Consider the following 24257-nt stretch of genomic DNA (forward strand, 5'->3'; position numbering starts at 1 on the left):
GTCTGCCTTTTCAGATGAGACAACTGCTGCGAAGGTAGGGTTAGAGGCACTAGGCTAGTTACATGTGAACACACGTGTGCGGGCTGAGCGTGTGGAAACTGCCATAGTGCATAGCCCAGTATCTACGCACAGGTAGGCAGTGGAAGTAGGGGCTATTCAAGAATTGGTTATGACCTCGGTAGGCCTTCTAATGTGAGTGAACATTCATAGTATAGCTCTGTATTGAAAGTCTGTGGTGTCCTCACTGTATTATAAATTATAGACAAAATCTGCTCTAGAGTACAGTTTTGCTCTGCTTATTCTTACAGGGTCCAGCAAGGTATCAATCTGGAGAAAAAAAGGAATCCCAAGTTTGCATTTACAGTCCCATGTATCACACATATACACCTTATGGCATTTCAAGATTTGTCATATTTCCCTGGCTCAGCTCACAATCAGATTCCAGGCCTTTGCCTCCCTACTTGGCCAAATGTATTACTCTGCTCATCAGTAGATGGATTAAAGGCTTCTTCTGCACACACTAGGGCAAGTAACCGTGCTTGACTCAGTTCCTGGGCATGTAAGAGGTGGGGAAGAAATCTGCATCAGATAGTTAGCTTGCCACACTGCACTTGGGCTGGGACAGCCGAGGTCCACCGGAATAAAGGAGCCAGGCCAGACTTCTTGACCCAGTAGGAGGGACTTGCCTTTGAAGTTTTGGTGAGAATGGATCAGGAAGCAATATCAGCTAGAGGCGGAGCTAAGGCTCTAAGGGGAGCTCTTTCCAGAGATAACCTGAAGTTGCCATTTTGGATATTCCCCGACTGCTGTGCAGTTGGGTTGGGGCAGGGGTGGAGGGAAGATTTAATTTGAGATTTATAGAGCCCAACCATTACCCCAGGGCGTCAAGGGTCTGAAGACCAGCCGTCCGGAAGAGGACCACCATTACACCCGCCCCAGATAGATCATTAACCAGAATATAGGCATGTCTTAAGAGCCTTCCTGAATGGCAGGAGATGAGGCATGGCCCTTAATGTGAAGGGAAGGGAATTCCAGAGTTTGCTTGCGGCCTCAGAGCATGCTCTATCACCCCATTTCTTTTTTTAGGTTCTTGGTACTGCGAGCAGCAGTTGGAGAGATGAGAGGAGGGGTCTGCCAGGGGACTGCCAGCTGAACATGGTTTTTAATCTTGTAGGGTAAGGGAGATAAATTGCCTTATGTACCATACAGATTGATTTAAAGCTAATGCTAATTGATGGGGAGCCAATGCAGGGTTTCTAATCCCATCCCAGCAGACTGTCTTTTGGGAATGTCCAGAACAAGTCTCGCCAATGCATTCTGCACCACCTGGAGTTTATACTGCGTGTTCTTGTTTGATTCCAGTTACAGATGTCCAGAATGGACATTACTAGGCCAAGAGCTACCTGTTTACGTGCCAGCCGCTGGATGAGGGGGAAGATTTCAATAAGCATCCTTATGATCCAGGTGCAGATGGAGATGGTACAATTCATTTGGACTTTAAAGTTAAGTTCAGTGTCCATCAGTACTCCAAGATTCCTAGCCTTCTTACCCTTGGCAGGACAACATCCTAGGGCATGGGGCCAGCAATTACTGTCCAGCCTGATGTCTCTGAGCCAAATATCATAACTTCTGTCTTGTCCCCATTAGGCTTCAAAAAGTTACATGACATCTGCTCTGCCACTTTAGTCATGCAACCAAGAATATTCTCTGATGTTGAGCATGAACCCTTGGGGATTGACACCATGATCTGCATGTCATCTTAATACAACACTACCTCCCGTTCAAAGGAGTGAATCACGGCCGCTAAAGGTGCCACATAAAGATTGAAAAGCGTGGAGCTCAGTGATGAGCCCTGCGGAACTCCATAGGGTAGAACAAAGGCTTCAGAATGGAAGTGCTGTAATTTCACCATTTGAGATCTTTCCATCAGAAATGAGGACAAGAGGGCTAGTGCTTTATGGGAGATGCCAAGACCCTGGAGTCTGTCCAGCAGCAGTATAGGGGAGATGGTATCAAATGCTGCTGACAGATCCAGGAGTATCAGCACCAGGAGTATCAGCACCAGCCCCTGTCCTTCATCCACTGTGCGCCTGATACAGTTGGTGGCTGATATTAGGGTGGTTTCTGTCCCATGGTGTTTCCTGAAGCAGAACTGGGAGTCATTAAGCTAAAGTTGCTGTTCTGCAGTTTCCATCAACTGGCTGTTAAGATGCATCTCCAGAATCTTTGCAGGGCCTGGTAGCAAGGAGATTGGGTGGTAGTTCTTACAGTCCCCAGGGTCTAGATTAGTTTTTTTTAGAAGAGGCCTAATAATGGCTTACTTCCAGCTACGGGGATAGGATCCGCATAGGATCACATTATTCATTAGTTTACAGAGTGGATCTGCTATGATGTTGGCTGCCATATGAAGAACTGCTGGTGGGCAGGCTTCTAGGGTTGATCCTGCATGGGTTTTCATAAGATATTGATATGATGTGGGATCCTAGGATTGGTCAGGGGTGTCTGGCTCCTAAAACGTTCCACCCCCACTTAAAAACCCCAAGACAAGGTGGACTCAGATGGACCTGGGAGTGACGCAGGGAAAGGATACCCAGCTTAAATGAGAAGACGCCTTATGCCCTGCGATGATGGACTGAAGGCTTGGGCTCCTATTGACTAACTGGACAAAAAAGGGTCTTTCCACTGCTGGTGGTACTGAGGAACAGTTGAGAGAAAGGACTGTCTGCAAGAACCTGGATATCCCTGCTTGGACTTCTGTTGACTCGCCCATGACTCTGCTGCCATCCGAATACCCTTCAAGAATCCAAGAAGCTCTGAGGCCTAGGGAGTGTGAAAGGGAGGGTGTTTTTCTGGCTGGGTGTGCAAGATGCCCCACCAGCAGGAGAAGAGCACCAGGAGCCAGGCAGATGACAGGGATGGTGCAGGCAACCATAAACAACAGCTTCCCTTGAAAGGTGTACCTTCAGAGTCCAGGAGGCCGGAAGGATATGCTCCTGGAGTTAGGGCTGGCCATCAGGAGCAAAACAAACCCAACTTAGTAATAATTGGCTTTACAGTGTCTGAAATATACCCACCTCTAGCTTCGTCCCCTGGGGAAATGAGCAGAGAACAAAAAGCACGATGTTCCCCTGTATCTTAAGGACATACCCTCAGGGTGGGATAGGGCCTGGGAGTCAGCGCAATATCTTTATTTAAAATGTTGTGGGGTGGGGATGTATGTGGGGCACGATGGAAAGATCATTGTCCTAGGTCCCTCACCTCCCCTGGACACACAAGGGAAGCAGCCCAAGCGCCACCACCAGTCGTGGACGACATGGCTCGCGGGTGGGGGGACGCAGGGGGGATCACGCGGGGTTCGGAACAAATTTTTTTTTTTAAAGTCTTACCTCGAGCCGGGTCCCACGTCTTCTGTGCTCCTGCTCTCCTGTCTCGGACAGGAACAGGAAGCAGGCAGCCAGCCCCCCATCCAATCACAATGTTGCTATGCCGCGCTTTGAGAGGTCTGAGCGCCATGACAGGGCGCTCAGCCAGGGGCTGGAGGGGTGGGCATATTCTTCATGCAGGCTGCAAGGAGAATGGGGAAAGTGTGCCTGACTGGTTTGGCCGGCTAAACAGTCACTGCACAGTCAGGAGTGGGCAAACCACTCCTCCCCTACCCTGCTTGGAGAGCAGAGCAGAGCAGCCCCGCCCACCCGCCTGCCATAAAGCAGCAAGACACGAAATATAAAATGACAAATAAGTTATTGTCATTTTATCTTCCTCACTGCTTAAAAGCAGTGGGGCGACGCTCCACCGCCATAGCGGAGGACCGCCTCTGGTCACCACACTCCTCACCCTCCTCCTGTGGAGGCAAGGGCCCTGGGACCAAAGCAGGATTCCTCCTCTGCCCCCGTTCCTGTGTCTGGGGGGGATGGAGTGCTTGCAGCAGCAGCACCCCACCCACACTCCACGCAGGGTAGGGGTCAGAGGGAGAACAGTGCCCCCCCCGCAGGGTAGGGGTCGGAGGGACAACAGTGCTCCCCTGCCTGCAGAAGCAGGAGTGCGGGCCCGCAGGAGATGGAGCGGGCAGGGCTGTAACAGAAGAACAAAAAAAAGAACTGCAGCAGCTGTGGGAGCTCTGGGTAAGGCAGGGGAACCCACCCAAAAAAATAAACAAAAGAAAAGAAACCTACAAAGGACGCCTCGCAAGGTTGGAGGGTCATCATGTATTATTCACAAAATGGCGCTAAGGAGCGTCCCATAATGGCCTCGAGGCCATAGATTTACATATCCTGCTTCTGCTCCTCAAAGCACAGGGGCACCACCAATGTATTTCACATGTGTTGTGGGAGACGGAAGAAGATGCAGCAGCCTCTCACCTCCTAAGACTGCCCCCAAAGCTCTCTCTGAGTCTCCTAAGTCCTTATGCACATGACCCAGGAGAGGTTCATCAGGATTTTACGAGCTCCTGGAGCTTTTGCTCCTGGGCACTGGAGTGCAGGGACCCATAGAGGTGGGTCCTGTGGCTGCATTTTGCTGCCTGTTGAAAGTAAAGAAAAGACTCTGAGGCACATAGTTTGAATTGTAATGCTTTATTAATCATGCTGATGCGGACAATGCAATGTTTACCTCTATACTGAAGGCTTTTGACTAATAGTACTGCTTTCATTGGTTCATATGGTGCTGCATTATTATGGCATATGATTATTCTTTTTGATGTGGTGGCACTGTGGCAAAGCCAGTTGGCCCACCTTATATACATAATTATTAGATGGCACAACTTAACGTGTCACAATCCCACAAAAGATTACATAACTCAATTGATATATATTCATGAAATCTTCCTTAAATATTGAATTCTTGAGGTAAGTGGGTAAAACGAGAGAGCTTCTTTGGTTGTTAATGATAGGTCTGTGTTGACTTCTCCCCTGGTCAGGTAACCTGCCAATAGTCTACCGATCCTCTCTTGCTTTCAAAGGCACAAATGCAGCCTAAAGCGAAGCCTCATGAAGGGTTTGCTTGGTGAGGTCTCTGCCCTGGGAGGATGGTGCCTGCTAAAGTCTTGGTCCACATTTTGGTATATTATGTAATTTGCAAAGGGAGCTCGGTTCATTTGATACTGGTCTCTGTCTAATCAGGGCACAGCAGGTCACAAAATCTGGCTCTGCTCCTAATGACTTTGGGTATTACAAAGAATAGATCTCCAAAAGACTGTTCATTGTCAAGAGGGGCACACTGTTTTGTATTGTTAGCTCTGAGACGTGGTGTGAGTCTGTATTGTCAAAAAACGCAGATCTCAACAGCTCTGGGTTTTATTTACCAAGAGGAAAGGTCAGACCGAAGGCCTGATATAGAGTTTGGCAGACCAGTACTGTGTCACAAACATGATGGATACCCGATCCGCCTCACTGCAAGTGCATTATATTCTATGGCACCTATATTAGGCTGGAGGGGATCTCTGTCATTCTTATGATGGAGTACTCGACCGCTAGTGGTTAATTTGCAAAAAACGTAAGTGCTGGGGTTCTCGTCAGGAGGCAGCATGCACCAGCCCATTTCTCCTGGGATTCTGGGCCAATCACTTAATCTCCCAGTGCCTACCATAAATGAATGCAACCTTAACTGGTACAATATTCCTTCTGGTATTTTTAAACCATAACCATAACACATAATGCTTGTTGGTACTACTTTCCTGTATTTGTGATTAGAATTAGTTTAGTGGCTCCACGCTATAAATTGCTAATTTGACAATTATACATTTAGGCGAAGTGCAGGGAAACAACGAACCAGAAGGCATTAGAAGAATTCCAAAGGTCCTGACTAGATTCGATCTTCATAAGTTGAAAAGAGCAATTAAGACCTGGCGACCACGGAAGTAAAACTCTGAGGCAGCTCTCCATTAGTTGTTTTTTATTAATTAATTTGCACTCAAATCACATTTTGATGGTCAATGTGCTTACTAAGCTGCCAAGACGTAATAATGACACAATTTTACCATTAGGAATATGTTTTCCAGTTGCAACATTTAAGACCATTTTTACAAAAATTGCCTTTTGGAGGCCCGCACATTATACGACTAGAGGAGTTTTGATTGTACTCTACACTAGCTTGTTCTGTTACACAGACTTATTTTAGGACACATGTTTTTTAGGAGAAAAAGTGAGCTGATGCTCCTAGAGAGCACCCTCTCTTGTTCCCGTGCTCCTTTACTGTCCACCTCAGTGAAGATAACTCTTGGTCAGGTTAAATAGAGCACAAACACTGCTAGGCCCTTTGTAACCAGCTCCTGCAAAATGGCCTCCAGTTGTCTCTTGCTGACTAAGGTGACTGGAATCATATGGGGGAGGAGCAAGTGATTCTCATCAAGCAACACCGTCTTCCTTAGTCTTCCTTTGAGCTTCAGCTCAAAGGACTTCATCACTCAGAGCCTCTGCTCACAGTGCTGCTATCACTATGCTACTTGTTCTCCTTGTTCTTCAAAGTTCTGAAGGAAAACCTGTAAATCTTTGAAATCAGTTCATATTATCCATCTTGTAGTGAACAGGTTGACAACCTCCCTTTCAGCCCAACTAGGGAATGCTTAGGGCAATATTTCTGTAGGTACACCTAGCACTTAAACATGATGGGTCCCCTGCAAATCGCTCAGCGTTTTGTATTTGTTCTCTAGCTTCAGAGAGTCTCATCGCTGTCCCCTGAAAGACTGCTATCTCTTTCTATCTCTTTCCATCTCTGAGGTTTCCAGTTACCTGATCTTCATGCGCTAGCATCTGATTCCCAGTTTCCTCCTCACTCTGTTTCACTGATGGGATCCCGGCCATCAACCCCTGCATTTAATCCTTAATAGTCTGCACAGTGGCTTCAATCACCCTGTTCTAATGGTGTGGTGTGAAAGCAGTGCACTCCTTGATTTAAGCAGCTTTTCCTTACTGCTGGTCATCTCAGCAATTTTCACTGACTCGTTTGTTGACTCTCTGGGGTCAGACCTTGTAGTTCTGTGATGTGGGTTTAAGAAACTCTCCTTTCCCTTTTTTTCTCCCCTTCATAACTTGACAGAGGGGTCTCAGGGCATTGGCTCTTAACTGTGAAGGCACACTGTCCTATGGGATAGGTACTCTTAGCATGAGGAAAACAGGAAAAAGGCCCCTATTAATGCTCCAGTCCTATACTAAGAATGGGGCAGCCAGTTTTCTTATGTTGCATGGCAGCTCCTCTGGAGAGAGGGCTTAACTTCACCCACCCAGACATGCACTGTCTCTCCTGCTTATGTCCATCTCGCTATCTCGTTCACTCAAGTGACTAAGATACCACTGAGACTTCAGTTACACTGCATAATCTCGGGTAAGACATCTATTCTCCCATCTCCTACCAGGCCTAGAGAGACACCAATGATCCCTGCTGCATCTCCATGATTTTTGCAGAATGGTGGCTAGCACAGGACTGCCACTACCATCCTGGTCTGATGTCACGCATTCATCTCAAATCATTCGGCAAAGGTGGTGCAGGGAGCTACACATCTGCATTCCACCTAAGTTGAGTTAGACACACAATGCCCTGATGTACAAATCACAATATTAAAATCAGTAAAAATAGATTACTTTCTAGGGCCCACCCAGAACTCCTTATGGTCAAATTATGTGTCACTGATACTTCTTCCAGTAATCTTGTCCAACCATATCCACGTCCAAGCTCCTCAAGCCTCAATTGATACTTTGGTAGATCTGACCTCTTGTTCAATGATTTGCTGCAGAGTGTTTGCAGTAATGAGTGCCTTTAGTGTGTGGTCCAATGAGTTTAAAAACTGTATTAAGTAACCCTACTACTAGGAAAGTTATTCAACCCAGGCCTTGTTCGATGGGTTAATGGCCATACACACACTAAAACACACACACAAAATGCTATGCTATCTTCTGTCATTTCCTCTCACTTCATCTTTTCCTCTCATTTTGCTGAGGACTGATCATGTAATTCCTTCTCTTGCAAGCAAAGCTCAGTCGCTGGTTTGAAGCCAACCATTATACCATAAACAGATATATTAAACCCAGAAGTTGGTGGGATTTCAGTGTAAGTGGGCCCAGTATTTCACCAATTAGCATTCAAAAAAAGTCTAAAGGGCAATCGGAACCCAATATGGACATAGAGAATTTCCATTACGGTCACAGGGAAGGTTTTGTAATTATTACCCCCTCTAAAACAATCAGGAACAATTTTAAAAGCTGCCAAACATATTTTTCAAATTTGCTTCAATGTTTGAAATGCTGCGTAATTCCGAATTGCACGAACCTGTAAAAACCCCTTGTGCTTCACAGTTACCCGCTACATTCACGATCTGTCGCTTTACATCCTCTCTCTATCCCTGTCTGTCTCTCCTTGCCTAGGACCAGTTTTCTATCCCAAGCTATTTGTCTCTCCTCTGTGTTTTCCGATCCCCAGCCCCTTCTTTAACACTCCATCGATACCCTTGCGATTTGATTTACTCGCGTCGTCAAGCTGGGAAGTCGGTATGATTGTTCTCAACCAGCTCTGTGATGGAGTTCTGGATTAAATATTCTATCCATGAGAAATTATAACAATTTCGGTGCATATCCATTTCTAATGTGACATACTCGAGACACCTACCTTCATACTTGGAATTGCAATCTTGATACCTGTTTGTTTGCAAGTGAATGTTTTTCAATATTGAGTAAGCCGAGTCTCAACATTCCATGCATGTTCTTCTGTAATTGCTCAAAGCCAAAACTATGAAGGGATGTGTGGTTATTTAGTTGCCCCAGGTGTGAACCCCAGCTTTATTTTTTTCATTAATTTCCGTGTATTTGTGATGCTTTATACAGTGTTTGGTGACATTTAAGATGTATGTGTTTTATTAACTTTTTTCTATTACTGGTTCTCACATCACCTCACCAACATATGATCAGCTTTTTTTTCCTTTTTATGCGCATATTTATAAAAATTTTAGAACGTTTATTTTGTATGTCAGTGAATGACAATCTTATTGCTAGATTTGCCATTAGCTTTTTAATGTTGTAGATAATTGATTTGTTGTGAAATACGTTTTGAAAATTGCCTATTTTTACTTTGTTTCAGAACATTGGTGAGTCTGACCTGCCAAAGGTTCTGCACCAGTTACTGCCCATTGTAAAGTCTCACAGCGAGCGGAAAGCTGATGATTACAGCCCTGACGATCTCCTTGTCCTCCTGGTTTACATTTACTCTGTGGTTGGAGAAATTCCATTGGATAAAGAATTGGATGCGGCAGAAGATGAACTGAAAAAGGCATTAGTCAGAGTGTTTTGTGATGAACCAGAATTATCTTCTTTGCTACAGAAGATTACAGGTATGACATTTGACACCTTTTCAGTTGAAAGCAGTATTTCCAAGCTTACCGTGTATTGGGGTTCTCTCAGGTGAAAGGGTAACTGTGCAGAAATAATGAATCTCAGCTGTTCAGTGATTTAGTAGGAAATTTGTGTAGGTGTTTGTTTTTTTAAGCCTGGGTGTTTGAAATAGGAAATTCCTAAACTTTTTTAAAATTGTGAGGAAAAGCAGTGTTGAAATGATCATAATGGATCAATTCTTCGACATGGACGACGTTTTTTTCTTGAACATCAACTTAAATGTGACAAAAATAATTTGGAGTTAAGTCATGCTTCCACAGTTTCCATTGTAGTGCACACTGTATTTAATTTTGTCGTCCTTCTATAACCTTTGTCAAAAGCTAGATATCAAGGTATCACTTTGCCCAGGGCAAGATTTACGAAACATACATTTGCTGTTAGTTTTGTTGTTTTGTTTATGTCTCTGGAATAATATTGTGACCACCTTAACCACATCGATGCTAGCGTTATTTTCCTCCCTTGCTGGACATTTGATTTTCCCATTGTTCATGACGAGCTCAGCTCGTCATGAGTGTATGGTGGTGTACACCATGACGAGCTGAGCTCGTCATGAGTGTCCAAGGAGTTAACCTGTATTTTGGATGAACTTGCGCGGACATTGGATATTTGCTGGCCATTCATGATTGTAATACTAATTTTCTCCGATATTGTTATCTTCTATTAGTGGCACTGTTCTAACACAGACCAGTGGCTAGACGCTCGTGGTTCTCAGGGTTTGACTGCCGAACTGGCCACTTAGTGTACATGTATCTGTGCTACCCCCAGGGCCAGACCAGATCTTTTTGTATTCAAGTCATTAGAGTCAGTTACAACCTAAAATTCTGGGTATGACTACATGAACCTAAAGGCCTTCAACTAACTAATGCTGCCCTCGCCGACGCTCAGCCCACAACATGTATCTCATCTGCAACCTCTCCCCTGAGCTGTACCTTGTTTGTTCTTCTACAGGAAATGCTTTCACCGATTTTTCAACAATCACTATTATTCTAACACTGCCTTGGACAATGTAGGTAAAGCATTCTGATACCCTTGGGTCATTCAGCGCAATATGAAACTCCTAAAATAAATAAATAAATTAAGTAAGTTATTGATCTGTGATGTTCGCCAGGTACAGTAGATTTGGATCTACAGAGCAGTTTCTTAGAAGGGCATGGTCATTTTTTGTTCACTTTTATCTGTTTAAAAAGCAGGTAAATTATGTTCTAGAGACTAATGTATTCCTGGCACTCATGGTATCCCATTCACTCCCCTTAACCCTTGACAATGTACACCAATTATTGTTTCCACGGCTTTAGATTTAACATTGAGCTCCATAGACATCTTTTCCTGTGTAACCAATAGTGTTTGTATCTATAGCAGCACTCCAGCACTCTCAGAGCTTAGATAATTCCCGACTATTGCTCCAAACACATAACGGATAGTGTTAGGGGTGACACCTAATGTTCAGATGGTAGATAGGGTGGCCTTAAAATCACTGCCAACGTGAGGAATGATATGATTTCGACTTTTGTGTGCTACATGTGAGAACTTATGTTTTATATGTTCTCTTCAGTAGAAGGATGTCAGACTATTTGGGGTCTACATCTACAAAATAGTTTGGTGCCTGTGTCCAAGGTTGAATGGATCATATAAGGCAAGGATCACATCAGGAGCCCTAGGCTGTTAATAGTAGGTGGTGCAAAGAACAAGGCCAGGCTGAAACTGCCTTTTTTCTGAAGGGTCAGAGATTGCTCCACCCAGAGTGATAAACATTCTTATAGCGAAGTGTGGCTCAGGGGTTAGAGGCGGCAGACCCGGAAGCTGAGATCGGCCCTGGACCAGGGTACAATTCCCCGCCTCGGCGGGTCTTGGGCTCAAAAATTCCACGGACTCGATAATTCTCGCTCCGGTGCCTTCTCAACTCACGGGTTCACACTCTGCGACTCTGGGCAATAGCTTGCTTAATCTCCACAACGGCCCCTCGCGGCGGGATGCCTGGCTTTCACCTTGTGGATACCCTGCCGGGGTTATCTCACAGGGGAATACCAGGACGGGTTCCCTAAGCAAGCGCCGGGAAACTCTTTGTGGGTAGCTGTGCGCTATATAAGCTCAAATACATTTACATTTACATTTACTTAGGGCCAACTCAGTTGCAGCTCTTGCCAAAGCTAGTTTACTAATTACCAAAGCCTAAAAACATCACTCCACCTTTACCAAGTGGACGAGAACCCGACAATACTCATTTCTCAACTGCAAATTGTAAAGAGCGTGGGGGATGCTTGTAAACTGACGTCAACTATTGAACGGCTACATTTTTGGCTTATCAAAAGGCAAATTAAGTCCTTGTGATGGTAAGATATCTCAGGGATTCGCGTGTGTGTGAGCGTCTGTCGTGAAAGTCAAAGGTTACAATCACAGTATGTCCATTCACACTTCCATACATCCAAGCTCAGTAAAGTGAGTGCCTTTGAGATGGGGTACAATTGTGCAGCGTTTCATCTCTGGAAGACTTTGATAATAAACAGATTACACTACATTGTCGTTTGCTTGATAAATTCCTCATTGTGAAAGATGAGCCCCTCATATTCCAGAGACAGCTCTTAAAATATTGACCCGAGAGATCTGTCCAGTCTAACAAGCTAACTAAATTCTCTTAAACCCTCCCCTGAAGGCAGGCATCGCTACAGGTGATTTTCTCTTTCTTCTTATATTCTTCCATTAGATCTGCACTTCAGGCTCCATCAAAGAATTTAAGCGGGAGTTCAAAACATGCTGGTGTTTTTCAAGCTTTTTCTCATAAGATAACAAAAGTGTTGTTTTAGTTTCCTGCTGTGGCTTTGACGCCATACTGAACTTTCTGATCTTTTGATTTGATGTACAACCCGAAGACCCAACAATAATTGTACTGTAAAAAAAATAATAAAAATAAACAAGGCACTAACGAGAGACTTGTAAAACTGGGCAGGCTTGGAAATGAGTAAAATGTTTTTGTGTCTTATAAATGTGTAAAACGTGGCTGGTTCCATGAAGCTGGGCTGTTGCATGGATTAAGGGGATGTTGGGCACATTATCGCCCAGGCCCCTTTTCATTAACAACAGCACCACAACAAAGCGAGGGGCTCGGCGTCGGGAGGCCACAAACTCTCTTTAAAATCATTAAAACAAAAAGACAACAGTTTCAATACCCGTTTGTAAGCCCTATGGATCCCATCACGTTTGTCTCAGTGCTGCGACAACTTGCTGCAGATATGAAGCATACATGCCAACATTTTTCAAGAGGAAAATGGGACATTTTAAAAAACATAATCGGGAGAATGTATTACTCCCATTGCCTTCAGTTGTGGCCTACATCAGGACTTGCAAGTGTGCTGCTACAGAATCAGATATAAGGAATTCAAATGTAAGTTTTTTTTGTACCTTTCAGGAGCGCAGAAAAATTTCTATGGCAGGCGGAGGAAGAGTGACAAAAATGCTGTGCACTGTCCTGCAGTAACATTGGATTAGGGGAGTGGTGTGGGGGGGTGTATGTTAGCTTCAGATTTTCTGACAATCAAGCTGGCATATAATTTTATAATACATTATCCACAAGCTGGGCGCAAGAGAGGGGTTTAAGAGGCAGTGAAAAGGGGGCAGAGTGTGAATTGGTAAGAGTACTATGTGAGAGAAACACATTATTTTGTAAAATAATTAACATTTTTTAGGGATTTCAAAACAGAGATGAGAGCGAGAGTGTGTGGTTTTGTCAGTGTATACATATAAATCCCAGGTGAACTCCGACAGTCACCTCACCATATTATTATTATTATTATTATGGAATTTGTTAAGCGCACGGCTACCCCCACCGGGGGTGTCCCGGCGCTGTGGACAGAAACGGTAGTGACCAAGACGGCTAGTGGCTGGAGAACAGGTATGTTTTCAATTTGGACCTAAATAGGGGTTCTGATTCAGTAAGTCTGAGGCTAAGCGGTAGGGAGTTCCATAGCTTAGCAGTGACCACCGCAAAAGCTCTGCCTCCTCTTCTAGAACGATGGAAACGGGGTGGGATTGAAAGACGGAGGTGGTTAGATCTAAGGGAACGAATTGATGGGACCTGCTTCAGTCTGTCTCTGAGATAGCCTGGTCCATTCCCTTTGAGTGCTCTGATGGCCAGGACCAGATGAGATATCTGAAGCCAATGCCTGACTGAAAGCACCTGTACCCAACTATTCATCTGAAAATACTTTTATTGGGGGATGTAACACCCAAACACCCCCCTCCGCCCGAAGCTACGCCCCTGCCAGTCCTTGTTGCCTGACGCTCTCAGCGGATTCGAGGTTTTTGCCTTCAGTAATCGGGAGGCCGAAGGCTAGCCTTGAAATAGGTATTCTCCCGTCTGAATCGGGACTGTTGGTATGTATGGGAAACAGAAACTCAGTTTTCTGTTTTTCCTGATTCTTGGTTCTCTGAGCGGTTTCCCCCGACCGAGTTTCAGGCTTGCAGCTGAAAATGTGTCCTCTGTGTTCCCACAGTGTGGTGTTAGTTCTTTGTAACAAGAATGTGCATTAGTACTTCTTGGCATGTTTTCCTTATCCTTAGGAGTTGCTAATTTTGGATTTTGTACATTATGCTGCATGACACCTTGCATTTATTTAAGAGTGATGTACATGTAAAAAAGTGATTCCATGGTTCTAAATTAGGGGAGTTTGCTGGGCATGACTTACTATCTAATCACCCTCATGCACTCTCATTGGTTCTATGGTCTAGGTTCGATTGAGTAGCTCTGTGTTTAGGAGTTTCCTGAAGCAAAGATAGTTGGGTTCAGCCCTCCACATCCGGTTGAGAGTATTCCACAGCCTTTGGCCTAGAAAGTATTGGCATCTATCTCAATATGTTAGTCTCTTGGATGTATTTTGAATGATTCAATTGTGCGATGCTGCTATCTGGACATTTCTGTATGGGATGTAAAGGGTCACAATATTTTTCAAGTGCTATATGGTTTTATTCCAATAGCCTATATTTTCAGTACAGTACAGACAACTATAAACTTGATCCTCTCTTCGGTTGGCAGCTGGTGCAGTGTTTTCAATGCTGCCCTTATGTGATCATGCTTTCACAAGTAGAGGCACAATCTAGCTATATGATTCTGTAATTGTTGCATTTTTACAGTCAGTTTTATTGAGAGATCATTGCAAGCTAAAATATAATCTTCAAGCTGTGGATCTTGTCAAAAGGAGAATCTTTTAGGGCAATGATAGCTGCAAATTGAAATGCTTGCCGTTGATTTGGATTGAGAACGGCTATGATCACAACTCCCAAGATCTTAGCCTTTATGGATGAAAGTGGTGGACTTCCCTGATTCTGTGACCATTTTAAGGTTTTTGTTAATTAAATCCATCTAATCAAGGGAAATGCTCCTGCAATCAGTGCTTAAGACAGTTTTTGGTTTAATTCTGGGATTCCTGGGATTCATGCAATTGAACGCATCTTTGAGTGCCGTTTGCATTCATTTGAAAGTGTAGCTCATGTTGTTTTAGGATCTGGGCCAACGTGCACTTGATATTGTCTGCCATTTTCACCCTCCTCCTACTCTTGAGGCACTCTGGGATCTCAATGGTACGAGCCCACCATTCCCATTTAAAACCTGTGCCAAGCATCTCTGAATGCTTGTGATGCTTCGATATTTATTTTTCATGGATAAGGGGTAATTCATGTATTTAAGTCAGAATGGTAAGTGTAAGATCAGTGGTACATCTCTCAGTATACCTCTTCTGGTTGCCATAACAGTGTCTGCACTCCCAATGGGATGCATGGGTATTTAGGCAAGCAGAAGTTCCAAGTGAAGATTTCTTTGAGTGAGGCCATCTAGACATTGGCTCTGCTGTGTGCCTAAATCAGAAATTTTTGGTCAGGAATGCCACATAAAAACTCTATTCTTCATGCCACATGTTCTGTCCATCCACAATCTATCACTTCTTTGTGTAAGACTTAGCAAAAAGGACTACCATTCTATTTAGGTAAGACCCAAATGAAAAGGCAGGAAAACCAATATTATTTTTCTTTTGCGAAAAATAGTTAGGCCATATAAAATCTTTATAATGAAATGGGATTACAATGAATGGTTACGCAGTGTTGTCAAACTATAATGCCTTGCCACTTGTTCGCTCTGTCAGGGGACATTTAAAACAATCATTATTTCTGGCTAGAAACAAGTCCTTTCTATAACCAGAAAAGAACATTGCAAACTGTTCTTTGTAGCTTAGCTTTTACTGTTTTCACTTGTTAGAAGGAAGTAGGAAAAGTATGAATTATTGACTCGCCTGGTAACTGTTCTGAGTCACCTATTACCCTATAACTTATCGTTATAAAATCACCTGAGATTCTGACTTACCAAAGACAACTTTTTTTATAAGCAGTGGTGTAACTGGCTGTCTCAGATGTTTACATGGGGTTGAGATCAGTAGAGGCATGTATGAGCATAGTACTTAATATGGTTGAGCAAGCGTGGATTTATGTAATTGATGTGACTGGCAGAAGACATAAATCTGTCTGAACAAGCAATATGTGACTCCCTTTCTATCAGACACAGGAGCACACAATATATCGAAGAGATATACTGACTAAATTTGGATAGCCTCAGAAACCCACAGGGGTTATGAAATTCGTACCTGGATGGCTGACCTCACTATGTCTAACTAGATTTCCAGGAAACTTCCTTGAAAAGTTGACCTTTGAGGTCCACTTTGACCACAGATGAAGAATTTGTTTCTACCTTCCTTATACAGATATAAATGAGCGGGGAAGTCAGTCCAAGATGTTTATTCCCTAATGTCTCCTCAGTATGTTGATAAAAATCAACAACACTACCACACCTCCATCATTACCACCAGTATCACCATTACTACCACCACATTTATAACCATTACCACCACCCTCCAAAATACCCATCATATGTCCACACACACCACCATATGCCAATACAGCCAATATCACATGTTGATTCAACCAAAATAATACAGCAGCACTTCCACCATCATGCGCCCAGATACCCACTATCATACAGCCTCACAACCAACACCATATGCTAACACACAAAAACAATAAGCCCACAAGAAAAGACCAAAGACATTTCCTAAAAACAATTAAAGAACATAGGTAGTTAAGATTAGCCATAAAACCTAAAAAGTAATGAAATACATATGTAAAGGTGCTGGCTTCATATTGTGTTCAAACACCGTTGTGCTAAGTTGACCATCTCTACTTCCCCATCATGCAGTCTTCACAACATCAACATGCTTTTAGATGAATTGCAACCCACTCCACAGTGTTAAACATCTTTACCTACCTACCGACCGACCTAGACCAATACACTTGCCATCATATGTTATGTTATGTTATGTTATATATTTATTTCTATAGCGCACGGCTACTCAAAAAGAGTGTCCCGGCGCTTTATTGGAGAAAGAGACAAAACTGCAACATACAAACATAACACCAGATGAAAAACTAACAGAAGAGAGGCCAGAGATTCACGGGAGACCGGCTACTGAGTGAACAGCCAAGTTTTAAGGCCTTTCCTAAAAGCCAGTAGGCTGGTAGCTCCCCGCAGGGCCAGTGGTAAAGAGTTCCACAGCTGAGATGCCAGCAGTCCAAAGGAGCGGCCTCCGAGGCGCGCTTTCTTTACCCGGGGGACAACAGCAAGGTGCAGGGCTTCCGACCTCAGAGACCTGGTCGGATGATAAAAGACCAGTCTCTTTTGGAGGTACTTGGCTCCCTCCTTGTGAAGAGCTTTGTAGGCCAGGGTCAGCACCTTAAAGGCGATCCTCTTGCGGATAGGAAGCCAGTGTAAAGTTGCCAGCAAGCCCGAGGCCCTGGAGCGCCTGCTAAGGCCAAAGATTGCCCTGGCAGCGGCATTCTGTACCACTTGAAGCCGCTGCAACAAGTACTCTGGGAGGCCCAGGTAAAGAACGTTGGAATAATCCAACCTGGACCCAATCAGAGCCTGGACTGTTAGCGTCCTGTGTTCCACGGATAGCAGAGGAAGGAACCTCCGCAGCATCCTGAGGATGCCAAAGCAAATGCCCGACACCCCCAGGATCTGGGATTTCAAGGTAAGCCTGTTATCCATCTTCACCCCCAGATTCTTAGCAACCTGAGAGGAGCAGGACGGAGGGAACATATCCCGTGGCCACCAGGTCTGCCAATCTGGCTCTGTGTCGCACCCAAAGAAGAGTACTTCGGACTTGTCGGAATTGCACTTAAGGCTGTTTAGATGGAACCAGTGAAAAACAGCCCCAAGGCAATCCCGAATACTCTCCCCATCAAAGTCGCCTCCTCTCTTACAAGAGAAGAGGAGCTGGGTGTCGTCCGCATAGGATACGATCTGGGCACCATGCGACTCCACCAACGCCGCCAATGGGGTCATAATGATGTTAAAGAGGGTCGGGCTCAAAATAGAGCCCTGAGGGACCCCGACTCCCAGAGGCGGCATCACGGCGGAATCCGGCGGGGCCCAGATCGACTGCCGGCGGCCGGCTAGGAAAGAGGAAAACCAGTCGAACACCGTCCCTCGTAGGCCTATCTCGAAAAGTCTAGCGAGAAGACCATCATGGGGAACGGTGTCGAACGCCGCCGACAGGTCTAACATCACCAGCATGACTTTGCCCCCAGAGTCCAGAACCCCTTTAATGGTTTCCGAGACCTCCAGGAGCGCTGTCTCAGTACTGAGATGGGGACGAAAGCCCGATTGGGTGGCGTGCAGGATCTCATTAGATTCAAGAAAGTTGGAGAGCACGCCTTGGACGTGCTTTTCCAGAATCTTTGTGAGGGCCGGCAGCAGAGAGATGGGCCTATAATTAACCGGGGCCTTCGGATCTAGGCCAGGTTTTTTGAGCAAGGGAATCACCATTGCCTGCTTCCAGGTCTGAGGGACCACACCGAGCCTCAGCGAAAGATTTAAGAGCGGATTAGCCAACGGGTTGATCACCTCCGCGACTTTCGCCAGAAATTTAGCAGGGCATGGGTCAAGGGGAGAACCCGATTTTAAATTGCCCATAAGAGCCAGGGAGTCCGGAGCAGAGATTGAAGGAAACACACTCAACGTCGCCCCTGGCCCGACCTGTGGCAGTGTGGTGATGTCAGGTTCAGTCTGGCCCGCGGACACTGGTGCCAGGAATGACTCCTGAATGCGTTGGATCTTGCTCGTGAAGAAGTCAGCAAGGTCCGTGGCCCAGGTGTCAGATGGTTTTTGGTCCGAGGTGTTAGACCAAGGTGAGGTGAATTCTCTCACAATGGAGAAAATCTCCTTGCAGGAGTTGGAGGCAGCATCAATTCTCCTGGCTAGATAAGCCTTTTTTTCCAGGCGGATGTCCCGGTGATAAGCCTTAACCACCGTTTTGTATGTCAACTTGGCAACAATGTCATATTGTGCCCGCCAGGCTCTTTCGGCTACCTTGCACTGCTGCCGCGTAGCCGACAGTGCAGCGGTGAACCAGGGCGCAGAGACCCGTTTCGGTGTCGGGCGAGATGTTACTTCCGGGGCAAGATCGTTTAGCCTATCCAATAACCAGTCTTGCATGGTCTGCAGATCCCTGTCTAGATCACCTGAAAGAAGGCAGGGGTGGGCCTCAGCTGCCTGGGCCAGCATCTCCGGGGTTACACGATGGAAAGCCCTATGGACACGACCCTGTTGATGTGCCGGGATAGGCACAGATTTAACTATGCCCTTGATCACAAATTTGGCGAGAAAGTGGTCAGACCATAGGACAGGAGTGATCTCTATACCCTCGAGAGGGACAGACGAGAAGACCTGGTCAAGGGTATGCCCCTTCTCATGCGTAGGCTCCTGAAAGTAGGGGATGAGCCCCAGCGGGGTCAGCGCCTCCGAAAGTTTGGCGGCAGCCGGGTCGGATGAATCATCCATCCGGAAGTTGAAATCGCCAGCCACGATGAAGTGTTCGGCTTTCAGGGCCAACTCCACCAGCACCATATCCAGATCTTCAAAGAAGGTGCCGGGAGAACCAGGTGGCCTGTATACAAGCAGTCCCTTAAAGGATTGGTGGGGCGAAAGAGTGATCGAGAAGGCTAGGGTCTCCGAGCCTCGGATGTCAATAGCTGGCAGGATCTCGCAGGGGGTTCCTTTCCGGACCACTAGCGCTACTCCACCTCCCCTTCCGTTGGCTCTGTCCTTTCTGAAGATGTTATAATCGGGCGGGATGGCCAAAGCGACGTCAGGGTTAGAAGAGTCACCCCACCATGTCTCAGTAAGCATGAGGCATAGTGGTTTATCTACATCGAGAAGCTCATAGATGTCCTGCGCATGTTTGCAAGCTGACCTGGTGTTCAATAGCATGCACCCGAAGCCCATACTAGAGATGTTGTTGCTCGGCCGTAAAAAGAGCGAGCGGGTCGGGCGCCAGCCACAACCCGGGCAACGGGATTTCCCATGGTAACAACCAGGGAATACAATGCGACAGCCATAACCATGAGGAAAGAAAGAGCGAAGTTCGCTAGAGGAATAGCGCAAGACAAGGGTCCCAGGAGGAGAACGGTACCAACATAATACTTCAATAAACCCACCATAATATGCCAAAACACACACGTTCATATGTGCGTCCCTGGATGCACCTGCAAACATGAGGCAAAAAAGCCATCATCATACGACCACCCACCCAACATCATATATAACCATACATCCACCATTATGTCTGCACAGCCACCAGTGTACGCCCACAAGTCCGTGCTGCATTAAAATGTCCTCACCCACCAACATAAGTTCATAAACCAAACATCAAATGCCCACACACCTGCCATCAGAGACCCACATAGCCACCATCAGACACCAACATAGTCACCATCAGACACCAACACACTTTCCATTATCCAACTACACATCATTTGACACACACATTCACCAACCATCATGTATCTACCCAGCCACTATTTACCAATGCTTTGCAATTTCATAATCAATTAACCTCTCAAATACATCTCACTCGAGCATTCCTCAAGTAATAACAGGCATGTTTTATGGTGAAGCTATTAATAAATTGCTAGCCGAGTTTAGTTCCCGATAGATAGATAGATAGATAGATAGATAGATAGATAGATAGACAGACAGACAGACAGACAGACAGACAGACAGACAGACAGACAGACAGACATATGAAAGGGAAGACTAGAATAAAGGAAAATAAAGAAGATGGAAAAGATAGGACTGAGACTGTTAGAAGGATAACAGGCTACATAAAGATTCCAGGAAGGAAGAGGGTAAGAAGACCAAAATACATAAGAATAAAAGAAAAAGAGGAGCTCGAGGATTAGAGAGAAATAGAACACCGACAGAGTTTCTCATAACATTTACTTGTTCGTTCAGTCGAGAACCTCAACATCCTGGACCCCAAAGCATCAGCTCATCAGAATGACTACATTGGGAACTTCGGAGAACCTGATGAGGAAGGAAATTGTGAACTAAGATTGAAACTAAGAGTATTAATACCAGCTGTAGTATAAAGATCTTATATAATAATAAATACGTAAATCCTTACAAAGGGTTAAAAACTTGCCTTCGGCAAGGTAGGTGCAATGTTGAAGCCACTCCAGCCCTTAAGCAGGTGAAAAGAGAAAAATAAATCCCCTACTTGCGGTAAGGTGAGGGATGTTGAAGCCCACTCCTACCCTTAAGCAAGGCCAGTGAAAAAGAAAAAGTGATCCCCTACTTTGAGTAATGGGGAGGCGGAGGGGCAGAACCAAGAAAATCTTTTCCCACCATTTTCCAGGTCCACGGAGAATTACTATTTTTTTTAACATCCTCCGCTGTGTGACAAGGACAGGTAGTATGTCTAATGAACGCTCTGCAGCCCTGGCCTTTGGGATGGGGGCTGGAGGTGAAGACCCCTTTTCATTTTTCAGCACCAAAGTTATAAGCAAACTAAAAATGCATTCACCGTTAAACGTGCGGCTGCACCATAGTTCTATAGATCGATAGACAGATAGATAGACAGTTAGAGAGATTGACAGTTAGATAAAGGTGATAGCTATTGTTATAGTTAAAATTCATGGGATTCAGTTCCACAAAAAGTCAATTTTTGATTTGCTTATAACCTCTGCATCATTTAAAGAATCTGCCTAAAACTTGCTAATCAGATCTAATGACTAAGGTGCTCATTATGATGGCGGGCAGACCTGGGTCCGCCCGTCATCGTTTCGGTTTTTGGGCACCCAACATACATGTGGCGGTCCCATCACTGCAATTAGGATGCGCCCACGCAGTGCCTGCCACGCAGTGCAAGGAAATGTAGGGGGCCCAGTGCAGCAACACCTCACCCCTAAAACAAGGGGGGCACGCAAAGGGCCCAAAATCCCCGCCAGCTTTCCATGGCGGCCGTTTCTGAACAACATCCTAATTTGGTGGACGGTGCCTTCTAGGCACCGCCACCATTTTGGGCACCCTGCATCGTCCGCCAGGCAATCAGTACGATTGCCTTTGGTGTTGAAGTGGCGGCCGGATTTTACGTCTGCTGCGGTACCCACCGCCATCCTTATGGGGCGGTGGATAATATGCTGTGTGATGGCAAAAGGACCGCCACCGACGGCCTGGCAGTGGTGGGCCTTCCGCCATCCAAATCGTCCCCCTTGTTTTGGCATGCCACGTTTCTCTGGAGATTCGTCTTGGCAGGGATAAAGGGAGATGAAAAAAGTTTTAACACACATAGGAAACTTAGATATCTAATAAAACAAGCATTTGCAATGCAACAGGTCTCGCAGCATTAAAGTTTGAGTTACTGGCATTGTAAATGACAATGCTTTGCATACATTTTTTTTTAAATTTGCAATTGGTATATAAACATTGCTTGTGAATGGTTAGCTGTTGCTTATGCTTATCTAAGTTGGCAGTAATATAGAGTGCTAGTTTTCCTTGTTATAAGCATGCTTATTTAAAGCGAGTGCCTGCACTTCTTACAGCACTTGAAACGGAGAGTGCCTAAACTTCTTAGTGGGCGTTCAATGCTTTTAATTGGAGAGCACCAGCCCTTCTCAATAGCTCACAGGTACCATGGGACAGTGTGTATCTACACTTCTGTAATTCAATTTTAACCACTGATAGTAGGTGGCAGCGTGGGTGGAAAAGTGTGCACGACCACTGAAAGCGCGAGCGTGTGGGGACTCGGATATTGTGAACACTAAGTTATCTCTCAAACTGTGATGCTGAGAGAGCAGGCTCGCAGTGTATTGAGCAGTGCACTATAGTGAGTGGACGCTGGTGCTGCGAGTTTGTATCACACTGAAAAGTGAAAGGTGGCAGTAGGCTGACCGGATTTTGTCTAAATGGTCAGAAGACGCTAATCTCTGCGTTATGTGGGCAGTGTGCCAAGGTGTTACACATACCACTGGAATGAAGCCACACATACTCCATGTGAAGTAAACAGTGTACTGAAGTGGCGTGGCTGCACACACATTACCTTCTCTCTCCGTGTATCAGATAGAAGCTGCAAAAGAAACCTAGCAGCTCATTCTCGATCAAGGCGCTGTACTCAGTCCTCCCCTTGCAAAAACCTACTGCCCTCCAGCCCTGGGTCGGCATCACCTCTGCCCATGGGACATCAGATCGCTGCTTGGCCGCACCCTATTAGAGGGGTCTAATGTCTGAGCCCCAACAAGGAGGCAGTGACAGAGAGAAGAAACGCCACAGGTAACATCGGAGCTCCTGAGAGTAGGGGTGAGAGGGGCAGCCAGTTGTAAAAGCAGGGAGATGATAAAGTCAGATTAAAGAGAAGAGGGGAAAGGCAGGAAGAGATAAAATCGGACAGAGAGACGTAGAGAAGGGGTCAAAGAGAGTAGGGGCAGATGATCAGAGAGAAGTAACGTGACAGGAGGCAGAGAGAGTTGACAGAAGAGGGCAAAGGCGGGCTACAGGGCAGTGCCAAAGACAGTTGCTATCTGCCTGCACCTTAAAGCTCACGGGCTGTGCGGCCTCTATGCTGGTTTAAAACACGCCCCTTCACTCTTCCTTCTTTCCCTTACACTCTCTCCTCTCTTAAGAACCTCTAAAGTGCCACAGTTTACTTAATCTGGCATCCATTTGTGTTGCTTTTTTGTTCCTCAGGATGCCCGCTACTGGGTAATAGCAGACTCATCATAAAGAAGCATTGCTATTTGCAGAGCCAATACCCCAAAATCTAACCAATGTGAGACCTACTGCATGTTTAAGTTAGTTTTCACACACTAGGATTCATAAACGCCAACAGGACGGGCCTGGACCCATCCTAGCGGCACCGGGACACACAGTGGCAACGGGCACCCTACCACCTTAAATGTGCCATTGTGCAGCTGCAATGTCCTACGCCCCCCTCCACATACACCAAACACCCAATTAGAAAACTATGAGTAATCCTATTATCGCCACAGTACCCGTGGTCCGGCGTGGGGTCACTGGAAACTATGCCGGACCCTGCCCCGCCCCTTTGCACACTCAAGAGTGCATCACAGTGGGGGCGGGGGGGGAAGGACACTGCTTTACATTTAACTGCTGACCGAGGTAGGCGCTATTTACATTCTCCAGCTCTCTGTGTACATTCAATGTATGCAAAGCAATGTTTGCATGACTCCAACAGCTGACGGCTACCCGCCCACAATACAAACTTGATGTGCAATTACTACACCTTTCAAATTCACGCATCTGAAACACAGAAAAATGGAGCAATAAGAAAGCTTGGGCGGTTTTCCACTTGTGCCTCGAGGCGCACAGGTGCCTGCAGGGACTCAATGAGTTATGTTACCAGTGACTGAATGTGCGAACCTGCAAGTTACACAGCGATCTCCGCGACATTGACTACATCATTGGAATGAAAACCTGCGAGCTGCACTGCATGCCCCCAGAGAGCGCATAGCCCCTCCTCCCCGCCCCCACCCCGACAATCTATTTCACGA

The 24257-nt window shown here is 45.6% G+C and overlaps 1 protein-coding gene across 1 annotated transcript in view; it reads left to right on the plus strand.

The window, feature by feature from the left end:
* Nucleotides 1-24257, plus strand: part of SCFD2 (sec1 family domain containing 2) — a 1876913-nt gene that overhangs the window by 671405 nt on the left and 1181251 nt on the right. The window contains exon 5 of the mRNA XM_086962651.1: nt 9064-9313. Coding sequence (XP_086818777.1) covers nt 9064-9313 — 250 coding nt within the window. The remainder of the gene's footprint in view (nt 1-9063; nt 9314-24257) is intronic.

The sequence above is a fragment of the Lissotriton vulgaris genome, chromosome 3_1, assembly GCF_964263255.1.
Source record: "Lissotriton vulgaris chromosome 3_1, aLisVul1.2, whole genome shotgun sequence".
Taxonomy (NCBI): domain Eukaryota; kingdom Metazoa; phylum Chordata; class Amphibia; order Caudata; family Salamandridae; genus Lissotriton; species Lissotriton vulgaris.